Source organism: Trachemys scripta, chromosome 7 (genome assembly GCF_013100865.1).
Source record: "Trachemys scripta elegans isolate TJP31775 chromosome 7, CAS_Tse_1.0, whole genome shotgun sequence".
NCBI lineage: Eukaryota > Metazoa > Chordata > Testudines > Emydidae > Trachemys > Trachemys scripta.
The window spans coordinates 114,116,678-114,142,452 of record NC_048304.1 but is presented as its reverse complement, the minus strand read 5'-3'; the positions used below and the strand labels follow the sequence as shown (position 1 = coordinate 114,142,452).

Sequence of the window (25,775 nt, the reverse complement as noted above, 5' to 3'; positions counted from 1 at the left end):
ATCTATGTGAAAGAAGAGCCCTCATTTATGTATCTTATCTGCTATGCAAATATAAATCTTTAAAACATAAATGTAATCAGTTCATTTAAAAAAATACACTTTCCAAATGAGCTCAAGAATTGTATCTGGATCTAAATGTACTTTGGGAACCTGGTTTATTTGAATGAAATCAAAGGCAGGTAATTTTAACTGAAGTTTACTATTTGACTTATGAGTGAGTCTATTGTAAAATCAAAGATGATTGGACTGAAAAGACCTTCTGGACCATCTAGTCTAACCTTCTGCATGAAGCAGCATTCTCCTCTTTATATTAGTGAGTGTAACGCCGACCACCTTGGATGTCATCGGCAGGGATCAAACCTGTGATCTCTTGAGCCAAATGCACAAGCCTCTACTACATGAGCTGACACAAAGACATGTCTCTTAGCCAAGACTATAGCAGGCTCATCAGTCTCTAGCTGGCCTAGTCACCACCAGAGGGGGACAGAGCGCCTGTCTGAGCAGACAGGTTACATAAGTATAAATAATAATGAGTCCTTCCAAATTTTTGAATATATCAGGCATCTTTAAAGACAGCTATCTCCTTAGCCTAATTTCCCTTTTTGTTTATATATTTTTTATTCCTTATGGATCCTATGTTTTTTTCCTTTCTTAATTATCCTTTTCCCATTCAAAGTCAGTGTTTTACACTTCAAGTACATAATTCACTTATGAAAATGGGACGTATGCTCCTAAGACATCTAGATAGTTATGAAAATTAAGGCCTCTTAACAATCCTAGCAGGATTAGCTTCTTTCTTGTTTATATTTCTGTTTTTCCTCTTGAAAAGGCATGGTTAAAATTACTCCATATAACAGATTTGGTCCTGCATATAGTGGTGGTCATTGTTTGTTATTTGAGTGACACAAATAATTTACTAACTTTTACTCCTGTTAGCACTCAGCCAATACACCAAAGAGAGAATGAGATGTGTTAATTTTTTTGTGAATAATATACAGTACTGTTTTGTAAATGTCAATCAATACTGCCCTGTAAATCTATTTAAGGCAATAGAGTGACATTGGGATCATCCAGTGCATGCTCTGAAGACGTGGTTGGTTGGCACAGATGTTACTGAGGCCTGTAGAACCTTTTATTATGGGAAATGATGCATAAGAAAGGAAGCACCCAGGTTCATTCTTGTGTAGTCCAAGTGAAATTGCAGAACTGGGAGTTAGAAAATAACTAGTTTACTTGTGCACTTAGTATATGTGATACTGAATCACTGACAGACAATGAACATGAAACAGAAAATTGCCAGTTCAGCAAAATCACTTTTCCGGGTAGATCCACACTTTAAGAGAAGACTGACTATGCTGCGTGGCACCTTTTCCAGCAGAAGGAAATCATAAATCTAAAATCCTAACTCCGTTTCTTAGCATATTCTCTTCATCTAACAGTCATCTCGCTAAACCATTCATTCTTGCAATAGGTAGGCTAACAGACGATAATTTGTTCAATGATTAATTTTTTCTCAAAGTCCTTGAAGTCTTTGATGAATTTTTCTCTTTGTTCTGTATGTTCCCGTTGTTCTAATGGATGATGAGTGGGTTTTCTTTAATGCCCTTCACAATTCTTTCTGCCATTCCTTCAGCCTAGTGATATTTGAAAGCACTATATTTTGTTTCATCATTTCTTACTTCTAAATGTTCTTTTCTACAATTCATAAACTTTTTCAGTACCTTCTAACTAAGCTGGCATCTGTAAAAGCTGTCTGATGTCTTACCATTCCTGCTGCTTTACCAAGTACTTTAAATATTTGGTAATTTCCTGAAAACTTGTAAAGGTATTGCTTTATCCATTGTAAATCCGTACATTCTATCCTTCTTAGAAATAACTTCCTTTATCTCTTGCTTGCACATCCTGTTTTGTTTAGTTTGTTCAATTCACATGCACATGGGAGTTATTCTGTTGGACTATATTATCTGGATCAAGTTGTCAATTTATTAAAAAAAATCTTTCCCTCGTTCAGACAAAAAGAACATGCAATATTATACGTGTATGGTATTTTTTTGACTATGGTGACATCTTGTGGATACTGTGGAAGAAGCGTCTTGTTGAAGAACCTTTCATGTACATTGATAATACTTCCCTACATCATAGGAGTGTTGTGAGGATAAACATATTAAAGATTGTGACACATGTTGAGATCTAGCGATGAAAGGTGCTATGTAAGAGTTAGGTGTTATATTAGGTATTAGAATAGTAAAGATAAGGACTATGAGGAAAGAGAAGAGAGTATTCATTGGAACAGAATACAGTAATTGTTTTTTAAGCCTCTTCTAATCATGGGTCTGATAGATCAGAAAAGCTATTTTCCTTAATTTGGTTTTATATGAGATTGGAAGCTATGCATTTTGCTGAACAAGGAACTAATGGTGTAAATGTTTTTCAAATCAGCTGCTGCTCATAAAATTATAGAATTGTCCCCTGACAGTTGAATTAAATGTTTATGGTCTGAAAACTCTATTTAAATTATTTGACATCTGTTTATTTTTAAAGGAAGATATGTATTTTCTTTACTGTAGTAGAGACAGTTTGTATTAATAATACAAAAGACAGAAAACCCTGCAGTCCCTTACAGCGGCCAGTGTAAAGGGAGACTAAAAGGTCACGGAAGAAAAGCCCATTATAGTGGAGTTCTATAGTCATCATAGAGAAAATGTAATGGGTCTATGCTGTTTCCTTCCTGATCCTTGTTGCAGGTATTCTAATTCTAACCTATAATTATACCTAATTGGGATTGCCTAGGGAAAGGCGTTAGACTGGAGCACACTTCACTTCAGCTAGCCTGTGCTGGCACTACAGCTCATAGAAGGCTGTTACAAGGCAGATGTCTTTACTCTTAAGTTACACTGGGGACTGGGCCTAGAATTAGGGAAGCACAAATCTGTTTTAAAACCACCTACTCCCTATCCTTTCCTGTACCTAGCACAGGAACTGAAGAACTGAGAGAATCTGGCTGAGGCAACAGTATTGGCTATTACATTATTGGAACCACTTTAAGGAGTTTAGATTTTTAATAAGATAACTTAATAGGATGCTCTTATGAAAGATATCCCCAGTGACTAAAGAACTGTATTGTACTTGAAACATTTTATTATTGGAAAACCTAATAAAATTTGAGAAACATAATTAAGAAACTCACTAGCAGTAAATGGTCTAATGACTGTTTGAACTATATTTAATTGGCTAGTCAGATCAGATTACTTTTCATTACTATGTTTAGAGTTGTCCAGATGCCACAGACATACGTATGCACTATAACTGTAAGAAAATACTAATACATTAAAAATGAACTTTACCATTGCTATCCTTTGTTTCTAGTATTTGCAACAACTTTATAAATGTTTTCTCAATATGGCAATTATTTTTATATTCCCGATTCAAATAAAGATCCTAACAGTCTCCCAGTAAAAGATTATCTGATTCCTATAGTAGTATTTCTCTAGTACGACATAGAACAGTGGTGAGCAACCTGCGGCCCATAGGGGTAATCTGATTGCGGGCTGCAAGACATTTTGTTGACGTTGACCGTCTGCAGGCACTGCCCCCTGCAGCTTCCAGTGGCTGCGGTTCTCTGTTCCCGGCCAATAGGAGCTGTGGGAAGTGGTGCCTACAGGCAAAGGGACTGAGAGCTGCGAGGATGGTGTCTGTGGATGGTCAATGTCAGTAAAATGACTCACGGCCTGCAATCAGATTACCCTGATGGGCCCCATTCGGCCCGTAGGCCGCAGATTGCCCACCGCTGATGTAGGACGATATGGTGATATGGTTGTATTCATATAATGGAAATTAATTTTCTTTTTCTTTGTGGAACCATATTCCATACTAACCTTTGGGTCAAATATTCAGGAAAAATGATCCTAAATATGTCAAGTTATACTAATAAGGAATAAAAGATTCTCTCAAGATTCTCTCTTTTTTTTTTTATGCCAAACAAATATGATCTTTACTTTGTCAAAACATTTTATCTTTGGACTGTACTCTCATACTTGTAATATGTTTAGAAGGAGAGACAGAGGAAAAAAAGTTTGATTAAAATAAAAATGGGAGAACCTTTTAATCCCCCCCCTCCATTTTGCCTGGTAGATAATTCCTGTAGTGTATTTACTAAAGGAACACTGTACGTATTAACAATTTTCACAAGCAAAATCATGCTTGAAAATTTGATATTCTTTACATTGAGTGAAGGAAACCCATTAAAACAATCTTCAAAGACTTTGGGCTAGATTCTGATATCCTTATTCACCTTGAGCTATACCTTACTCTTCAAGTAGTTCTACTGAAATAAAGGCCAAGGCCCATGAACTGTTCTTGAGGAATAAGGTCTGTCTTATAAGAATGATAGTTACATTGTCAATTTTTAGGCCTCCCAAAAACCCATAATGTAAAAAGACTTGTAAGATTTCTTCAATTACAAATCTTGATATGATTTATCACCTTTCTAAATTGGGGACGTTTCCATATTCAGTACAACCCAAGCCATGCACTGCTGCTGTGGACAACAGCTTGGTTGTGCAGTTTTGTGGTGGGTTGGTTTCTGACTCTGGTCATGTTTGCAAAGGAATAAAATCCTTATATATTTAAGTATGATAAGAATGTAGCTCAGTGTAAAATAAGTGCAACATACACCCTCGCAAATAGCAAATGTTAACGTTGTCCCACTGGACTCTGCATTGTAGAATCTATGACATCATGTTGTATGAATTCTATCTAATTTTTATTGCACATCAGGTTGTTCGGGTTTCACTATGGTCTTCCTTATTTAGGTCAGTGCAACAGCTTCAAGCCCTACTACATTTCCAGAAAATGCACCAGGCTGTGGCTCTGGGGGTCGCTGTCTTCCCAGACATGGAGGCATCTCTAACAAAGGCTGTACATTATGAAACTCTGAGTGTGTTGGTGTCTCTGAATAGCTGATGTCTCATCACTGCCATTGTATTTCATCAGATTAAGTGATGCAGCTGGGATGCAATGTTGAAGGAAATAAATCTTTATTAAGTATGCTGAGAGTCCAGCTTACATGCTACGTCTCTAGAGTTGGTCTGTTAACAGCATCACCCCATCTTGCCTTCCTGAGACTCTGGTGTCACACCAAACTCGATCCTTCCTGAAAGTTGACCCTCTTTCTCTAGTTGCACTCATATTATAAGGAACCAGATTCACTAATATCCCTGGAATTTAAGGTTGGGGCCACATGGAGTGTAGAGTTTTGGTGTCTTTGCTTCTCAAATTTCTCTTCTTACTGTAGCTCAGGGGTAGGCAACCTATGGCATGTGTGCTGAAGGTGGCACGCAAGCTGATTTTCAGTGGCACTCACACTGCCTGGGTCCTGGCCATCGGTCCAGAGGGCTCTGCATTTTAATTTAATTTTAAATGAAGCTTCTTAAACGTTTTAAAAACCTTATTTACTTTGCATACAACAATAGTTCAGTTATATATTATAGACTTATAGAAAGAGACCTTCTGGAAATGTTAAAATGTATTACTGGCACGCGAAACCTTAAATTAGAGTGAATAAATGAAGACTCGACACACCACTTCTGAAAGGTTGCTGACCCCTGCTGTAGCTGAATATGTGCTTCAGGAAGGAGGCTGCTTCAGAGAATGGGCAACTTAAGTGTTTTGTTTACAGCAACTGCACCACCCAGAGCTCAGCAGTCTCTTCCCTCTGCAAAGTGAAAACAGCGTCACTGAAGGAAGACTGCATTAAGTGGTGGTTTCACCTTAAACAAAATAGTGCTTTTCTTCTCAGTGGTGAGGGATCTGGTGGTTCCAACCATTTCCTGTCTCTCTGAATCAGAAGAGAACAGCAGGCTGAGAAGAATAGTCCTAGTGCCATGCATACTGAGTGACAAGAGATTATATAAATCCTACCCTTTTTCCAGATGGGGAGAGATTTTCAGGGAAGGCAAGCACTGTTCATGGTGTCTCTTTGGGGGCTACAGGGTAAGTAGAACTTAATCCTGTACTTTTTAAAATATTGCAAGTGCTTGTTTTCTGGCCTTTTTAACAACCTAGAATAAGACCACAGGTGGGGGAACTTTTTGCTTCCCTCCATGCTACCCCTCAGCATGGAAGGAGTACTACATAAACATCCAGATTTTTGTCAAGGTAGTTTTGAATTCTGATCCTGCTCTCCAAAATGCTTGCAACGCCTCCCAGTTTGGTGTCATCTGGCAAATTTTATAAGCTGTGACATAGTTCTGAGCCTGTATTGGTGGGTCCCGCGCTTCCAGGCGGATTCAATGGCCTCAGAAGCTCTCTAAGGCCCTCAATGTGACCTCCCTTTTTTTGTGTAGCGGCAGAAGGTTACAGCTTTATAGAGCTACTTTCATCACAGGCCAGTATGGGAGGTGGGAAGGGGGAATACCCCACAGTCTTTGTTGCTCCTTAGAGCTCAGTAGGTGCAGTCCTGCCTCCTGCCTAGGCCTAGGCCTGCTTCCCCTCTCAGGGGAGTAGAGCAAGGAGGTGGTGGGGGGGAACCCGGGCCCACCCTCTACTCCAGGTTTCAGCCCAGGGACCCTAATAGCAGTAGCTGTTGGTGGCTTCCTTTTCACCACTGGTGCTGCTTTGATTCCTGGGCCACTTTCCCATGATCCCCTTTTCCTAGCTGTACCCTTACTTTAGGATTCAGCAATGCTTCCTCTCCTCCAGTTCCTTCCACCTGGGCTCTCTTGAGGGCACTGGAAGGAGAGCTTTTAAGTACTATGAGTGGGACCTTGATTAGTCCCAGCTGTCTCCATTAGCCTAACGGCCTTAACTGACCCTTTGCTGGTTAATTGGAGTCAAGTGCCTGCATTAGCCTAACTACCTTAACTGGTTAATTGGCGTCAGATGTCTTGATTGTCCTGGAGTAGCCTTTGTTTGGCTACCCAGGGAACAGGGATCTGCTCATCCTGAGGCTGATATATTTGACTTCCACTACTCTTTTATATCCTTCTGGTCTGAGTCCGTCACAAAGCATGCTCTCCATTCCATTATACAAGTCATTAATGAAATGTTCACTAGAAAGGAACTCAGGACTGATCCCTATGGGAACCCACCAGCTATGCCTTCCCAGTTTGACAGTGAACCATTGATAACTACTCTTTGAGTATGGTCTTTCGACCAGTTGTGCACCCAAATTAGAGTAATTTCATCTAAACCACATTTCTCTGGATTGTTTATGAGAATGTCATGTGGGACTGTGTCAAAAGCCTTACTAAAATCAGTTTATCCCTCAGTTCTCGCTTGTCTTATACTTACCTAGGGTACAACTATACTACCTGCTGGATCGGTGGGTAGTGATCTATTTATCGTGGATCGATTGATTGGTTCTAGTATAGACGCGATAAATCAATCCCCGATCGCTCTGCCGTCGACTCCTGTACTCCACCGTGGCGAAAGGTGGAAGCGGAGTAGACGGGGGAGTGGTGGCAGTCATCTTACACCATGAGGACACGAGGTAAGTCGACCTAAGATACGTCGACTTCAGCTACGCTATTCTCGTAACTGAAGTTGCGTATCTTAGGTCGATTCCCTCTCTCTTCCCCCCCCCCAGTGTAGACCAGGCCCTAGTAAACTCTTCTGAGCATGGATCATTTCTTTTTTCATGTTTTTGACAGTGCTTAGCATAGTGGGACCCTGCTCCATAATTGGGCTTACAGACCCCTTTTTTAGCATTTCTGTAAATCTAAAAAAATAAAATAAACACTACTTGCAAGAGAACATTTTTGTTACAAACACACTCATAGTTTTTCTTCATTGCAAAGTTAGCTTGAGGTACAATGCGAGTGTTGCACCTAATGTCACTCCCATCCACACACACATCTGTAGCCCAAGTTAAGTGGTTAACCTGTTAGGAACTATGGGTTGAAGCTCGGGTAATGCTGATGCCTGAGCTAGTGAGTGCAGTGGGGATGCAACTATGGCTTACTGGAGTGCTTGAAGGCCGCACTGCCTTCCCAACATTTCCTCAGGGATGTTTGTGGTGTTGTCTTCTCCTGCCCTAGAACTGAAAGTTATCTCCGGCAGTACAAACACCCAAATTTTGGTGTTCAGACCCTGCTTAGCATATGACTCTCTGCCATGTAGCACCTATGTAGCATCTGTTTATAGCTCTGCACTCTCGCATGTCCAGTCAGATGGTGTCTGGTGAGGACGGATGATCCTCCTAGTGTGTGACTAGCTGGCCTGAGGCTGATACCAAAGTACTCGTGCAGTTGTGGTGTGATGCCATCAGGACTTATTTTGGATCCAGGACTTACAAAAATCTCTTCATGAATCTTTCTGAGGAAGAGATCCATTGGATTGTCCTACAGTGCCAAGAGAGGATAATATCTGTGAAAGGTCTTTACTTGCTAGGCAAAGAAACATAGCTCACAATCTAGTAAAAGTCCTGAGACCTCTCCATACTCCCACTAATTTGATAGGGGTCTGTAGAGAGCCCAAAGTACAGAGCCAGTCTACATCTTGGGCATCTCAAAGGCCCATGGGGAAGTTTGTGGGCAATGAGTGCAGAGTACCCGGAGTTCTGTTGTCCCAGGCCTGCTCCTCAAATAATGTTTAAGGCTTTTAAAAATAATAAATACGAAGTACTAGCCATTGTTTAGATGGGCAGTTATCCTGGAATCCAGCTTCAGCCTGCTGCCATCAACTCCCTCCATGCTACCAGGTCCTGCAGCCAATGACATTTGGTTGGGGGTTAGCCAGTACCTGGATGATGGATAGTACAAAGGTCAGGTGTACCCAATGCATTCCATCCTTGTTCAGGCATGGTGGAGCAATGACTGTGCACTTTCCATACTTGTGGCATAGTACTGTACCTCTTGTGCACCTACCACCTTCGTGTGCATGACATACCTGGTAATATAGCTGGATTGCCAGTGGTATTCACTTTGAATAATTTGTTTTCTTCACTCTGTTTGGTTTTATTTGTGCAAATACTTTGACAGCAGTAGAGAGGAATGGGGAACTTCACAACATGTATTTTATTGCAGTATCATCTTCACAATATACAGATGAGATTTTCATATAGGTACACGGATATAGAGCAACAATATGCTCAGATAGCTATCTCATTTTCCCCTTCCTTTGTTTCGTCCTTCTGTATGTGGTACCATATTCTCTTCAGTTGACCAAATGCACAGTCTACAATAACCCTGCACTTTCTCAGAATGTCCATGAACCTTCTTTAGCCAGATTATCTCTTGTTAGTGTAGTTTGTACAGGATTTTCCTAGAAGGATTGTTTGTGGACTGGTACTAAGTCAGTCAGGGAGAATAGTTTTTGGTACCAGTCCAGGAACTAGCCTGTTACAGTAATTTATTCTAGTTAGTTTGAAGGAAAAACAAACCCAAGAGTTTTTACTCTCTTTGAATGTTAGAGTTGGAATATTATTGCTTTGGTCTCATCAACTTCTCTGAAAAGTGACTATTGAAGAATCCATCTACATCAGTCCCATTATTATTGAATTTAGTTGTTTTCTGTGGAAAGCGCTCTTGGTTTTTGCATTAACTGGAAAAAAATCAAAAGCAATGGATGTATCCAAAAGACCAGATCCCTCTCATTTTTAGCATTTTCCATCTCAAATATGCAAGAAAATAACTTATTTAGGTGTTAAAATTTGTTCAATTGTTCCTATAAGTATGGACTATATATTAAAGGAGGTAGAGAGGTGGCATCTCTTCCCTCTGTCCTTGTTGGGGAGAATAGAAATAGCCAAAATGAATATCTGCCCAAGAATGACATATCATTAGCCTATTGCCTTTCAAAGTCTCTCCTTTACTCTTTGCTCAAATATACCCTGGGCATGGGGTTGCCAGATTTGTATCTATATTATCTAACATTCTAAATGCACCCTATTGTAAGGTAGTTTCCCTCAGTAGCTCTGTATATACACTGGCCTAAATTACAATTGAAATCTATGCCATTTGGTTCCCTCTCCTTTTCTATACCTTAGGAGGCTACTCACACCCTTATGGAAAACTCCAATCTTTGCATCTACCTGGGGCATCCTTCAGTGCATTAAGATGATCACAGCATTCTATTTTACTAATTCTCTTTTTGTACCACTATGGAATAACCCATGCATCAGGATCAAGGCAACTCCATGCTTAAGAAAATTTGGATAGAAAAAAGTTTAATAAAAATTAAAGATCTAATACAGGATGATAGAGTGCATTCCTATAATTACATATATAACAAATATCAGCTACCACTGTTTCAGAGTTCCTTTTTCCAGTGGCTATGCTCAAGGATTCATGCAAAGATAGGGGGCAATTGGTCTGTTTCAACATTCTCATCTCTAGAAAAACATGTTAAGAAATATGGAAACAGAAGCTTTGTAGGAATTATTTATAGGTGGCTTAATGCTTTGCGTTACCCTCTCAATCTCCAGCTCAAAGAAAAGTGGGAAAAAGATTTAGCCTTACTATCACAACAGTATCCTGGGAGGACATCTGGCTTAATGTGAAAAATTCTTCAAGTTCTTTATTCTTATGATTCTTCCAGAACAAGATATCAAACAGATACTACTTAACTCTGTAATATTTGTTTAAGCCTAGATTGGCAATGAACAGTGAATGTTGGAGATAGAATCAATCATATGCCAACCTTTCACACATCCACTATACCAAAATGAATGTTGTTCTAGAACAATATATTCAGTTCTCTCTCAAAATCTTTTAGGTGTTGCTATCTTTCCTTCCCTGACGTTGTGTATTTTACAGGTGCTGGATGGTATTACCAGTTAACATTAAGAATTTATGGATTGCAAAGAAAACAAAAGAAATTGTATTTTTCAATTCACAGCATACACGTACTGTAGTACAATCTCTTTATCATGAAAGGTGAACTTACAAATGTATAATTATGTATAAAAATAACTGCGTTCAAAAATAAAACAATCTAAAACTTTAGAGCCTACAAGTCCACTCGGTCCTACTTCTTGGTCAGCCAATCATTCAGACAAACCAGGTTGCTTACAATTTGCAGGATATAATGCTGCCTGCTTCTTGTTTACAGTCTCACCTGAAAGTGAGAACATGTGTTCGCATGGCACTGTTGTAGCTGGTGGTGCAAGATATTTACGTGCCAGATGCACTAAAGATGTATTTGTCCCTTCATGCTTCAGCCACCATTCCAGAGGATATGCTTGCATGCTGATAACGATCCAAAGCAGTGTGGACTGATGCATGTTCATTTTCATCATCTGAGTCAGATGCCACCAGCAGAAGGTTGATTTTCTTTTTTGGTGGTTTGTGTTTTGTAGTTTCCACATCAGACTGTTGCTCTTTTAAGACTTCTAAAAGCATGTTCCACACTTCGTCCCTCTCAGATTTTGGAAGGCACTTCAGATTCTTAAACATTGGTACTTTCTTTGCGTTTTGTCAAATCTGCTGTGAAAGTGTTCTTAAAACGAACATGTGCTGGGTCATCATCTGAGACTGTTCTAACATGAAATATATGCAGAATGCGGGTAAAACAGAGTAGGAGATGTACAGTTCTCCCCCCAAGAAGTACAGTCACAAATTTAATGCATTATTTTTTTAACAAGCATCATCAGCATGGAAGCATGTCCTCTGGAATGATGGCTGAAGCATGAAGGGGCATACAAATGTTTAGCATATCTCACATATAAATACTTTGCAACGCCGGCTACAAAAGTGCCATGCGAATGCCTGTTCTTACTTTCAGGTGACGTAAATAATAAGTTGGCAGCAGTATCTTCCATCAATGTAAACAAACTTGTTTGTCTTAGTGATTGGCAGAATAAGAAGTAGGACTGAGTGGACTTTTAGGCTGTAAAGTTTTACACTGTTTTGTTTTTGAGTGCAGTTATGTAACAAAAAAAAATCTGCATTTGTAAGTTACACTTTCATGATAAAGAGATCACACTTCAGTACTTGTATGAGGTGAATTGAAAAATACAATTTCTTGTGTGTATCATTTTTACAGTGCATATATTTATAATTAAAAAATATAAAGTGAACACTGTGCACTTTGTATTCTAGATTGTAATTGAAATCAATATTGAAAATGTAGAAAAACATTAAAAATATTTAATAAATTTCAATTGGTATTCTATGATAAGTGCGATTAATTGCGATTAATTTTTTTGAGTTAATCGCATGAGTTAACTGCAATTAATAGACAGCCCTATATTTTTTTTAAAATGCCCTGTGGATTTTCCATATGCATGAAAAATAAATAGAGGCGGCAGCCATATGAAAAAATGGAGAGTAATACATAAGGCTCCAACACTGTGGTGCCATGTAGAAATGGGTGAGAGAGTTGCTTAGCAAGTCCCACATGGTGGGCTCATCACCACGAAAGCTTGACTTCCTGCTGATTTAAGATGTGATGACCTAGAAGGGGTTATGACTGCCCAGATGCTATTGGGTTAACACGCAAGAAGGACATCTCTTAACTGTTACCATTTTAAAAAGCAAAAGCGTCTGCTTAAAGTAAATCTGCCATTTTATAAGCATCCAGTATAAAGAATGCAGGGTGGGCAAATGCACCACTGTATTCTGAACAAGCTGAAAGTGACAGGCACTGCTGGAAGCCCTGTTATGGGAGAATTACAGTAATAGAGCTCTGTGGTCACCAGTGCATGTGTTGCTGTTGAAAGGTTGTGACTGGATAAGTAAAGCAACTTTCTGCACAAATAGCACAGCTGGAAAAACACGTTCATACCATGCCTAACACATTCTTTCTATAGAAATTATACCAAAGGTCTTCATCTAGAGGAAAAGAGAGCATCCTGCCACAATGTGTACATATCGGCAAACTTGTTTGCCTGTGGTTGGGGATGAGGTAGCTCCGGTGTACACAGCTGACAATATTGACAAGCATTCTTACAAAATAGAGACTGAATTTACATGGTCTGTGAGGTGAGCAAGTTGCATTTTATCAGAGTACTGATGGTACTGTACCCCATGTTCCCCAAAACCATTGAGAAGTCCAGCAGGACTAAAATGGCAATCCAACTGTGATGCAAATTGCCTCCTGGTTTTCGGATCATGATGCAGGAAAACATTTGTATTCAAGCCCACATGGAATTAAATAGCAACCAAACAATTTCTCAGTCACATACCCTGCCTCCCCCCGCAAAAAAGAAAAGAAAAAGGTAATTGGCGAAGATTCCTTGTTAATTGTTATGCATTAGAAGCGTTCTTGAAGAAAACGCTAGTTTGAGGGTGGTTGCTTTGTTCCCAAGTAAATAGTTTATTATGCCTGTCACAAATAATGCCACATGCATATGACTTGCTTTAAATAGTTAAGTCCCATAATAGAGAGGATGGTAAAAGGCGGCTTGAGGGAGCCCAAAGCAAAATAATTTTTAAAAACATCCTTACCAGAATCCTGTCAAGGCAACTTGGATGAAAGAGTTTCCAGATTCCTGATGGACCTTCATGCTAATGGGCCTGGAGACACTAGTCCAGACCTTATATAAATAAACTAGAAAATATAAAGGAATTTCTATAACTTTTGTGGGCTAGAGAATTTTTTGTCTTTCTAGATCTCCAGAGAGACACTGTGTACCTGAAAGGATATTTTAAAATGTCTCAAGTTCATTGCGATACAGAATATTTTTTATTGTACACATTTTGATAATGAAATAATTTGGGGATGTATTTGAGAATTTTAAAAAACCTTATTTATAGTTTAAAAATAGTGTAGTCAAAATACGCTATATAAAAATTGTGTATTTTGACTCCAGTAAGATGACATGAAAAACAAGAAGCAGCTAATAACTACAAAACCTTTGTTGGGATAGTAGGATTAGCTAAATTTATTCCTACTGTTCATATGAACAATAGAGCTCAGAAGCCTATATTGAACAAGTCAATATTTTTGTTTTCCTAGTAGTCCCTAAGGAACAGATTAAGGTCCAGGACTATAGAAGCTGTTTTCTCATTAGGTGGAAATTGATTTGAGGACTTGAACTACAGAAGCAGATTGCCACTTTGGCAGTTCATTAAACTCTTCAATAAATAGAAATTTGATTCTTTCTCTCATGTTGTATATTTGAGTAAATTACTATTTTAAACATATAGAATTTTTTTCTACCTTGAGTGTAATGTAATTGATTTCCAATTCAGACTTAGAAGGTAAAAATCTCCTCCTTTCCCATAGACTGAGTGATCCATTATAAGGATAGGAGGAAAATTCAATTAAAAAAAACAAACAAAAAAAATTCACACACAAAGTAATAAATGGGTATTTCTTAACTTTTTACAGCTACCATGCGATGTTTCAGACAAAATGCATATATTGTGTTTTTTTGAAGTTTCCATATTATAGATATATTTTCTTTCCAACAATGTTGGTAGTTTATAGTATTTGTATTTACTTGGGAAAACAAGACCCATATGTGGCATTTGTCAGCACTCCCTTTATGACCCATATTACTAAGTCTGGGTAAGGAAATAGGACAAACTATTCTACCATGCAAAAGCATCTGCTCTTTAAGTGATTTTACAATAAAAATCCATGTTAATTGTATCTCTTTGTTGTTGTTTGTTTAATTATAAATTCGTCACATATACATTCTGATACCTAAGTTGTATTCATGGCTTTAGATTTAGATTAGTAAAATGTAATGGTTTAAGAAAGTTATTATGCATGAGATTTTTTTAATTGTTGATCATGGGAATGAGACTGTAGGGTTCATGTACTTCTAAGCTTTGAATTTTGAACTTCATATTTGTTCTTTTAAAAACCATTTTCTCACATAATCATTTTACTGTTATGTACAGTGAGATTTATGTATTGAACACATTAATTGAATGTAATTGTTTTTTTTATGATCTGTCTTTATAAATTGAAGTCTGGTTTAGAATAACTAGTGCATCATTTGTTTTTCTTAAATATGTTAACTACTAATTTTCACTATTACTGGTTTGTGTATTTTGTTCAGTGTTTGCCACTTGGTGTCAGTGTTTACCACTATATTTCTGAGCCACAGTGGTAAAACTAGTAAAAGATGTAAATGTCCTTTAGTTATCTGACTCTGAGCCTCTACTCAGCAAATCACTTAATACATGCTGAACTTTAAGCATGGAAGGCCTTCTCTAATCAATTAAGCACTTAAACATTGGTTTAACTTTAAACACCTGAGTAGTCCCATTAATTTCTGTCTTAAAGTTAAGAATATTCTGAAGTGCTTTGCTGAAACAGAGTCCAGGTGAGGTTAAACGTCTATTAGAGTATGTGTACTAATGCATAAAATATAATTTATTAGAATTGTTAGCATTTTCATTAGAACCTATGCCAATACCATTAATCTTTTCTGGCCACAAATTAAAAGGAAAGATAGTAATTGAGCTTGTACAGCATTTAAGAAATAGAGTGTAATTTGTGTACAAGCAATCATGATCCTTTTGTTATTTAGGAAGTTAAGTTGACAATTTATGTGCAGCTGAGGACAACATACAGATGATGTTTTCCTGGCAATTGTGTGTGAATTTCTAGTCCTAATGTGTCTTTCAATAACCTATACACTTTCTCCGTTTTTCCATAGAGGATAATATAATATGTATAGATCATTTACTTGTAATAATTATCTTCTATAAAATATCAAGGAGGTTATTTTAAGGGGAAAAGTTCGTATTAATTTTGGGCAGAGTTGAAGTTAGATTGACGGGATGCAGAGGCATCAGCTCGTTCCCAGTACACAATGAGTTAACTCCAGTTTCCTTTTTCTTTCTCCTTTGGCATGTGTTAAAGAGAAGGGCTGTAAGAAGGCTGCGGGAGAGACAGAGGGATGGGAATGTCTGTGGATTGGGCAGTCTTTTATTTTTCATGAAATCATGGACTCAGAGGGTTGGACGGGACTGCAAGGGTTATCTAGTCTAACCCCCTGCCGAGATACAGGATTTGTTGTGTCTAAATCATCCAAGACAGAGGGTTATCCATCCTCCTTTTGAAAACCTCTAGCGAAAGAGCTTCCACAACCTCCCTAGGCAGTCTGTTCCATTGTCCTATTGTTCTTACCATTAGGAAGTTTTTCCTGAGATTGAATCTAAATCTGCTATGCTGTAGTTTGAACCCATTGCCTTTTGTCCTGCCTTCTTTGGCAAGGGGTGTGTGTGTGTGTTGTTTGTACTACCATGTTAGGGACTGAAAAATAACCTTTTTTTCTCCTTGTCAATACATCCTTCCCCACTTGGCAAACATTTACTTTGTTGTGTTTTTAGTGCGGCACTACTCTTTTTATCTTTGTTTATTCCTTTGTCTGAGAAACAACATCTCTGGTGATATCAACAGGAATGAATGGCTCTGGGAACAGTACTACAGTAGATAGTGGAGTTCACATATGTTATGTTCTTGTGATCCCAGCAAAACTGCTTTGATTTTTAAAATGTATTAGAAAACCAGTTGTGGATTTCAAGTATACATTTAAAATTGATGCTTAGACTCTATAGAACATTTCTCATTAGATTGTAATAATTTTATGGTCCATACGAATTTGGGCCTAAACCAATTGACATTCTTCCTTTGACATTAGTTGTGTGAATTGTTTTGACAACTCAGCTGAAAAGATGCAAGTACTTAAGCAGTAAAATAAAATTTACCAATCCACAAACAACAACAAAAAACCCAGAATAGACTTTTGATGCTAAGTGCATGATTTAGGTATTTATAATATAGAGGTTAAATGGGCATAAGCCATTGAAATCTCACTTACACTTCAGCTGGTGTATACAGGTCAGATTAGATAATCATAATGATCCCCTCTTGCCTTAAATATGTATGAATCCAGTCTATTTCCTTGGGACAGAATGTTCCCAGGGAACATTCTGTTGTAGAATTATTTCAGTCTTAACATTGTATCTGGACACCCACTGAATTTCAACACATGATTTTTGCTTAATATCACAACTAAAAAGATATACATAGCAGATTATTGATGACGTTGTAATGATGGAGTCAATACAAGATGAAGTCTTTATGTAAGGCTTGAACCCCAAAACCTCTCATTTAGATGTAACAAGGTTATTGACTGAGCCATTCTGACACTTAGGTACTAGAGCAGAAAAGACACTGCAGTCTTGCAAGAGTTATTTCCTCTGCTATAAAAGCATATTCTTGTCATTGTATGTTTAATCTATATGTATAGTTATTGATTATAGTGGCACCAGGTAGCAGTTCTATTATAAACCACAGTTTATAACTTAGCTGGAAAAAATTGGCTTCAGGCTGAAACTTGACATACAGGGCACCAGCCTGAGAGCAATTTTTTAAAACACCTTTTCAAAAACCATCCATTCAGCCATTTTGGGGGTTGTACCAGCAAAACAACACACGGTGTTGTACAGCTTTCAAAATCACAGCATATCATCTCTTTGATTTGTAAATGTTTAGGTACAGGAAAGAGTGATTACTTGTTCATGTAAGGGGAAAGCTCCTCACATGTTAAGTGTGGAGTTAAGTTGTTCAGCCAAAATGTTGATTGCATCATGTGCAATGAGAGGTTGCTTTCTTCTGACACCTAAAGTAAGAATAACACAAATATTTACATATAAACCAACATTTCTATGAGCCAACTCCTTAATGTACATATTAGATTTTCAAAAATTTATAGCTTTGTATATTTGAGTATGGTAGATAGGATGGTTCTGTCACGCCAGGGAGTCCAAATCCCAGCCAGGAGAAGTGAGGCAGCACAATGCATGGGAGGAGCTGGTGGGAGTGGAGGAGCCCATCCTGGATGCATGCTTGTATAAACCAAACTTATCATGAGATAAAGCCCTGAAATTTTGACATGTGTTTCTCTGCTTGTACAATAGCATGTAGAATTTTTTGTCATGGCTTAATAGAAGTAATTAAAAATGACAGGTTCAATGTCTTTTGTTATCCAAACTTTTGTTCATATTTGTAATTGGATAAGTTTCCTAACTCTAATTAGAATTGAATGACTAATCCTTTTTTCTAGATTTTTATCACAACTATACTTTGCTCATTAAATTAGAGTATCAAAACATCTTAAAGTGAAAGAAAAGGAAGAATCCAAAGAGAATTGTTAGAATCAATATTATTCAAATGTTTGAGGATAGCATTCTTAAAAGCAAACTTGTTTTCTGATGTTAGAAGTAGGTGGAGTTGGAAGATATTTTTCTCTAGTGCCATAATGATCTTTACTTAATTTCTTAATCAATAGAACCCCTGTTACCTGCAACTATTAGGGACACAGAAAATGTTATAATGGAGGGCAGTCCCTGAATACTGACTTCAAAGCATGCTGCCTAGCACTAATGCACTGAATTCCTGGAGTGTCAGCCAGCTTTGGAGAAGGTAGCCATTGGTCTTATCAAGAATTCTCAGGGGTCTTGTCCAGGTTCTGGGTAACTGAGGTTCTGTTCCATAACCAAATGAAGACCATTGAAATAACACTAACATTAACATTCATTATATTTTTCTGGTTTAATAGACTACTTTAAGTTGTCTTTTTCAAGGAATTGACACCTAACTCTTAGAACTCTCAGTTAACTAAATACCCCCTCTAACTAACTTTAAGTCTTAACACACTGGTGAACCTCCAGTTGTATGTCACTTTGGATGCAGACCAATTTTTAGTGAGCCAACACTCTGTTCCCCTAGCAGGGCTGGCTCCAGGCACCAGGCAACCAAGCACATGCTTGGGGCGGCACCTGGTAAGGGGCGGCCAATCTTGGGGTGGCGGGGGGCAGCGCAGCGCAGCATTCCGTGGGGGGGGGGCGCTCTGGCGGCACGGCGCTCGGCAGGGGGCGCGGCATTCGGGGGGGGGTCCGACGGCGCGGCGCTCGGGGGGGGGGGTTCCGGGGGCGCGGCATGGCGCTTGGTGGGGGGGGCGGGCTCCGGCGGCGCTTGGAGGGGGGGCGGCACAGGGCGTGGCGCTCAGGGCAGGTGGGGGGTTCCGGCGGGGCGGGGGGCTCGGCGGGGCGGTGCTTTTTTTTGCTGCTTGGGGCAGCAAAAAAGTTAGAGCCAGCTCTGTCCCTTAGAAAGTGAGAGAACTACACCAGACCACCCTTAGCAGCCTTCGCCCTAGGGTTCAGTAATTTCTTATGGCTTGGAATAAAGCTTTATCTCCCAACTGTCCAAGTTGGAGAGACTTATCACCTTCCTCAGTTTCAGCATCAAAGTGGTTTAATAATTTAACTGTCCTGGAATATCTATCTGCCATCACTTTTTACAACAAAAGTTGTATTGCGTGACTGATGACACCAAAACCAGAAAAGTATATCTAGGATCACCAAATAATTCATTGTTCTGTAAACAAAAAGAAACACCAGTCACTCAGTGTGGACAATAACTGACATAAGGTGAATAGTGCAAACTGTGCCACCTTTCTAGCAAAGCCCTAAACATACTTAGTCTTTAAACATTAAAATTTTAAAGTTTCCTCTTGCCTATAGAACATAAAATCTTTAAAAAAATATATAATCTCATGTCTGTGATTATAAACATCTTTTCCTGTGAGTGGTTTTAAAATACTTGTCATTCAACAACAAATTTCTCTTGCTATAAACAGCTGCCAAATGTTAGAATAAAGTGTTTTTTTTTCCTGCTAAACAGTAGATTTCTGAGTGTTGCTTTTGGCAGCTCTATAGAAGAATCTATAAAATATTTTATATTCAACTCTGTTTTTTTCATAAAGCACTCTGTGCTGCATTTTCCTCTTAAAAACATGTGCACTATGGCACTGGCGAACACTACATTTGTTTCCCCAGATGTAACATAGTATAATATATACTGTAACATAATGTACTGAAGTGTTATGTACCTTGATATAAAATTATCCAGGTTAGATCAAATAGCAGTATGATTTTTCTCCATGGTAATGTATAGTATACCCTTTGCTACCCTTTTATGACTAATTAGCATCTGAAAATTTGGTATGTCTTCCTTTCATTTTGTGATTCATATGGTATCTTTTCTGAGTCTGAGTCGAATGCAGAAATCTACCTTTTATTACTTGAGCAAATATAACATTTTTAATGTCAGTGTCTTGCCTTGTTATCTAAATTATGCCTCAAGCTGCTGTTAAACATAAAAATCAGCATACTGTCAAAATGAGCAATCTTGACATCTATAATTAAACCATTCTAATTTCTACATTGTAGAGCTTTTAATACCTTTGCCTAACAGACTATACAACTTACATATGTTTGTTTGTAAAACAGGCCCTGATTGTTCTTTGAACGTTCCTTCCATGGAGTCTTACTGGATTCTACCAAATGTAAAGCCATTCAGTCCTTCTGTAGGTCGGGCTTCCCATAAAGCAGTTCTACATGGAAAATTTATGTGGGTGATTGGTGGATATACCTTTAACTACAGTTCATTCCAAATGGTATTAAAGTAAGTGATTCCCCCTTTGTTATTCTTTGTGGAATTGATCTTTGCTAGGTAAATAACATTCCATTGAATTACTGTCCTTCATTTTCATGAAAGCCTTATCAATCTATTTTAAAGGAATCTTATTAATTAAAATTTTCTGTGTTCTAGTCATATTTTTTTAATGGCTGAGAATTAAAACAATGAAAACAATATTAGTTCATGACACTGGCACTTTTTTATAACAGTTGCTGTTACTCTTTTGGGCTCTAAAATATTTGATATTTGCAGTGTGACAAAATACTTTCACTTGAATGTATTGTTTGTAAATATTATACCTAGAATGCTTTTTGCAATGTTAGTTATATTAAAATAGACTTATTATAATTAATGTTAATGTGAATTTACTTGCTATTTTATTATTTATATAGTTTTCCAAAGTTCTCTAAGAAAGATAGGTTGCTGCCCTGAAGAGCTTACAATCTAAATAAAAAAAAATCAGACATGGGGTGGGGTAATGTATATAACATTAGCTATGTTTTATATACCTTCTTTCCCAGTTTTGTCTTCCTGTTCTCTTTATCCCCTTTCCCTTCTTAGCAGACTTCATTATGTTAAGTCCTGAATGCCCTCAACTCCTATTAAAGTTAATAGGAATTAAGGTCAACCCCACAGGAAGTGCTCAGTACTTCATAGGATTGAACCAATACTACTTGGGCTAAGAGGTAGTGGTTTACTACATGAGGATGTTAATGTGAAAAAAAGGAGTTAGCCAATCAGAAATTTTAGTAAGACCAATTTTGCCAACTGTCGTGATTTTATTTCAAGTCTTGTGATATTTGTTATTTTTCTTAAAACACCAACTTCTGGAGTCAAGTGATTATGTGAGAAATTTGGCTTTTATTAAAAAAAATACATTTCTGGCCCCCCTGGTTGCAGGGACAACCTCCCTCAGATCCAGCCTATTGGCCATATTGGATACCCTAGTCACAATACCCTCCCCTCGAAACCCACACTTGCCGCAAGGGCTCCTTTGCCTGCCTCACTCTTAAGAGATCCTTCTGGCAGGTGTTCGGGTCTGGTGGTGGAGGAGGAACTCTTTTTTTTTTTTTTTTTTTTAGTCCAGTACCAGCAGTGCTGCCATAACTAGCCAGATTTCCCTCTTCGTCTCTGGATGAGGCGATGATTACACTTTCCCCACTGGATGACTTTAGAAAATTTCAGGAACTGTTGTGGATGGTCAGAGGGGAACTCCAAATTCCCCTGGAAGAAATTCAAGACTTCCCCAACACAAGTTGCTAGATATATCCTTCACACCTTGAGACTGGTGAGAATTTCATTACCAATTAAAAAAGCTATTCTGGAGCCTTCTAGCACAGTGTGGCACAGCTACCCCTAAAGGGGCTGAAAAGTGCTACTACGTTCCTGCCAAGAGTTCTGAGTTCCTTTTATCTCACCCTCCTCCAAACTTTTTAGTAGTGCAAGCTGAGACTGAATGGGCCAAACAACAACATCCTCAATCCACACCAGCTGATGAAGAGGGCAAACATCTGGACCTTTCGAGAGACCAGGTATTTTCTTCTTCTAGCCTGCAATTCAGGACAGTTAATTATTAGGCATTACTAGCCAAATATGGCTTCCTGAATTACAGTAAATTCAAGGAATTTACTGATAGCCCACCACAGCACATCAGGCTCCTTTCCAGGGCATATTTGAAGAAGAGAAGCTGGTGGCCAGAACAGCTCTCCAATCGGCGGTGGATGCAGCAGATGCCTTCTTCAGGGCCATGTCTATGGCCATAGTCATGTGTAGGGAGTCTTGGCTCTATTCTTATGGTTTCCCTAGGGAGGTACAGAACACTATTGAAGACCTCCCTTTCAATGAATCCCAGCTTTTTAACCAGATGATGGATGAATTGCTGCATACACTCAAGGATTCCAGGGCCACCCTTCGCGCGCTGGGCATCTACACTCCTGCCCTGAAGTGAAAATTCCACTGCCAACCACTCACTCAATGCTATAGATCTCCTCAATTCTACTCTGAGACTTTGAGTCTCTGAGGAAACATCAAAAGAGACAGAGGTCTTGCCTCCCAGGATACCCCCCTCACAGGCTTCAATGTCACAGCTGCAACCTCCAGCCAAGAAGAATTTCTGATGCACACCTGAGAGCTGCCAACCACTATGTCTACCACCTCAGAACCCTCCTACTCCCTTTGGGGGTCATTTAGCACTCTTTTTTGCCATGCTAGGAATACAATAACAATGGACAGATGGGTGTCGAACATCATCCACCATGGCTATACGATCGAGTTTATCATGCTAACTCTTCTAAGGACCCCCTGCCTGACCCCTTCAGGGACCACTCGCACAACAGCATTCTCACTCAAGAGGTGAACTCCTTCTTTCAAAGGGGAGCAATAGAACATGTTCCCCCAGAATATCAGGGAACAGGATTCTACTTAACTTACTTCCTGTTACCTAAGAAGAAAGAGGTGGACCAGTCCTCAATCTCTAGCACCTCAGTTGCTTCATCCACAAGCTCAAGTTGCATAGGGTCACACTAATAGTGATAATTCCATCCCTAGAGAAGGGCATGTCGTATACGGCTCTCGATATGAAGGATGCTCACTTTCACGATGGTTATCTGCCCCACAGACATTTCCTGAGAATCACAGTGGGTACCCACAATTTCCAGTACAGAATGCTCTCATTCGGGATAGCCATCATGCCCAGAGTATTCATCAAAGTTATTTCCATCATAGTGGCTTATGTCAGATGTTATGGTGTCTTCATGTTTCCATATCTTGATGACTGGCTCCTATTCGTAGGGCCCAGGCAAGAATCCCAGGTGTCAACCTCCATGTTACTCAACCTTCTTTCTTCCCTCAGAGTCAGCATCAATGTCCAGAAATCTATCACACAGTCTTTGGACTTCATAGAAGCTACCATAAGTTTGGTCACAGTATGAGCTTACTTAACAGCAGACGGGGTCCAGGCAATGAGCAACATCATAACTCACATCACGAACTATCCATATGTACCAGCCAGAACTTGTCTGTCCCTCCTCAGCCACTTGGCTTCATGTACCTACGTGATCCCCTTTGAACGACTCCACCTTTGCTGCTTCCAGACATGGCTCCAGTCTGTTTACTTGCTGAACCACCATTCCATGGTTTCCGTGCTGATAGTCCCTGACAAGGTGCTATCATCCCTCTAATGGTGGACAGACGCACGTCACATATGTTTAGAGGTTCCTTTTCTTACTTTCTCCCCAGACAAGATGATTATCGCTGATGAATCTTTGGTGGGCTGGGGGAAGGAGTGGAGTTCACCTCAACAGCCACCTGGCTCAAGGAGCATGGACTCCCGGAGAATCCAGGATGCACATAAACATCCTGGAACTTTGAGCTGTGAGAAAAACATGCCAGTCGTTTCGTCCCTTCATCCGCTTGCATCATGTTCTTATCATGTCTGATGTTGTAGGGGCACAGTGGTCCCTTCTCCTCTGGCTCGGAGGGAGGCCACCCCGCGTCAGTATGTCACCAGGATCATGGCCTACTGTTGGAGGAATTAGCAGAGTGGGTGCAGTGTCCGGCCTTTGTGACAGGGTTAAGTCCAAATGGTCAAGAGGCCCCAGGCAGGGTAGAGCTGATAAGCAGTCTATAACACTAACCCTTAGGCAGGGGAGTGCTGGCAAGCCGTCTACAGTGCTGATCCCTTAGGCAGGGGAGCGCTGGCAAGCCATCTACAGTGCTGATGCCTTAGGCAGGGGAGTGCTGGCAAGCACTTGCCACGTGGCCTATGGCGGGGACACTGCTACCCCAGGGGTGTGGTGGCAGGGGTAGGGGAACGCAAGCCCACCCGACTCCACTGCATTCCAGCCCAGGGCCCTAACGGTGTCCCGCTGCCGGGTCAGCGGGGATCCTTTCACAACATGCTGGCTGGCTGTTAAGCCACAGCACCGTCAAACTAAACCCCTGGGCTACTTCCTACCAGAGTTCCAGATCCAGCTCTGTAGTCTCCGGTTCGTCAGGGTATTCAGCCGCTGGCAGTCCCAACAGCTCCTTAACCTCAGCTTCTCCAGCTCCAGGCCGCCATCTGGCTCGGCTGCAGGGTCTGCGGGCAGTAGCAAGCAGGACATGTCTGTCTCCTTCTCTGGTTCAGCCTCCCTGGGCTGGGAGCTCCACCTTTTGTACTTCCTGCACCGCCTCTCAACTTCTGGTGGGAGGGCCGGACCTGGTTGGACACTGCCCAGTGGGTGGAGAGAGTGGTCCTTCCTCCTCTGGCTAGGAGGGAGGCCACACCACCTCACTACATCTGACAACACCACCACTATTTTTTACATCAACAAACAGGGAGGGACGAGTTCATCCGCATTATGCGCAGAGGTGATCAATCTCTGGAATTGTTACATTAACCACCAAATACTCTTGTCTGCAGCCTACGTACCCGGGACACAGAAGGTATTCTCAGACTCGCTCAGCAGACATTTTGTGCTCAACCAGGAGTGGGAACTTCACAATTTGGTAGTACATGACATTTTCACTCAGTGGGGGATTTCTGCCAGAAATCTGTTCACTTTGCAAGTGATCAGCAAATGCAAAACATACTGCTCTAGGGGAGCCCTCAGCCACCACAGGTTGATGCCCTCCTACACCCATGGTAGGACCAACTCAACTGTGTCTTTCTTCCGCTACCGCTTTACCTTGAGTACTGTACAAGATTCGATGAGACAGAGTGACGGTGGTGGAAGGAGGAAGTGCATGAAAAAGCAAAATTAAAGTACTAAGAGAAACAATGTGAGTTTCTAGGACTAAAGTAAAATACTGAGGGCAAAATTCTGCTGTGAGTTACCTCAGTATTTATTGGAAATAATTAAAGTCGATAGGGTTACTCTCCGTTTGTGCATGCATCACTCAGAGAAGAATTTGTCCCTTTTGTTTTTTCAGTACTGGTGCTTAATATGTTTAAATTAGAATATTTGTGTCATGTAATATTTTGTAATTCAGTTTTATCAAGAATGACTTATTTTACATATGCAGCCTTGTGATCAAACGTCTCACATTCCAGATGCTAGTTCCTTTTGATGCTGATGTTTGCTTGAAATAATAAGAGGATTTTGGAAGTGATTTCTCTGCTGTTTTCACAGGCAGGAAGGAAGGGACTACTTAACAACTGGTGGGAGTGCTAATTAGAATCAAATTATAACTTTGTTCACCTGTCTTGGCAAGAGATATATGCTTAAAACAATGATTCAGGGTTTCTCGAAATAAATGAAAGCTCTTTGACCAAGAAAGAGGAATTTTCTTGGCAAAATCAGTATATTAAGGGAATTTGGAAAATTCAATAAAAATATAGTATACGTATAGCAATGGTCATCCCAAAACATTTTACAAACTATAGGCCCGATACTCCAGTGTGCTGTGAC

General features: G+C 39.7%; 1 protein-coding gene across 6 annotated transcripts in view; it reads left to right on the top strand.

Moving 5' to 3' along the window:
* Positions 1 to 25,775, top strand: part of ATRNL1 (attractin like 1) — a 1,006,335-nt gene that overhangs the window by 116,808 nt on the left and 863,752 nt on the right. For all 6 annotated transcript variants that reach the window (XM_034775239.1, XM_034775240.1, XM_034775241.1 and 3 more), the window contains exon 6: positions 20,196 to 20,370. In XM_034775239.1, coding sequence (XP_034631130.1) covers positions 20,196 to 20,370 — 175 coding nt within the window. The remainder of the gene's footprint in view (positions 1 to 20,195; positions 20,371 to 25,775) is intronic.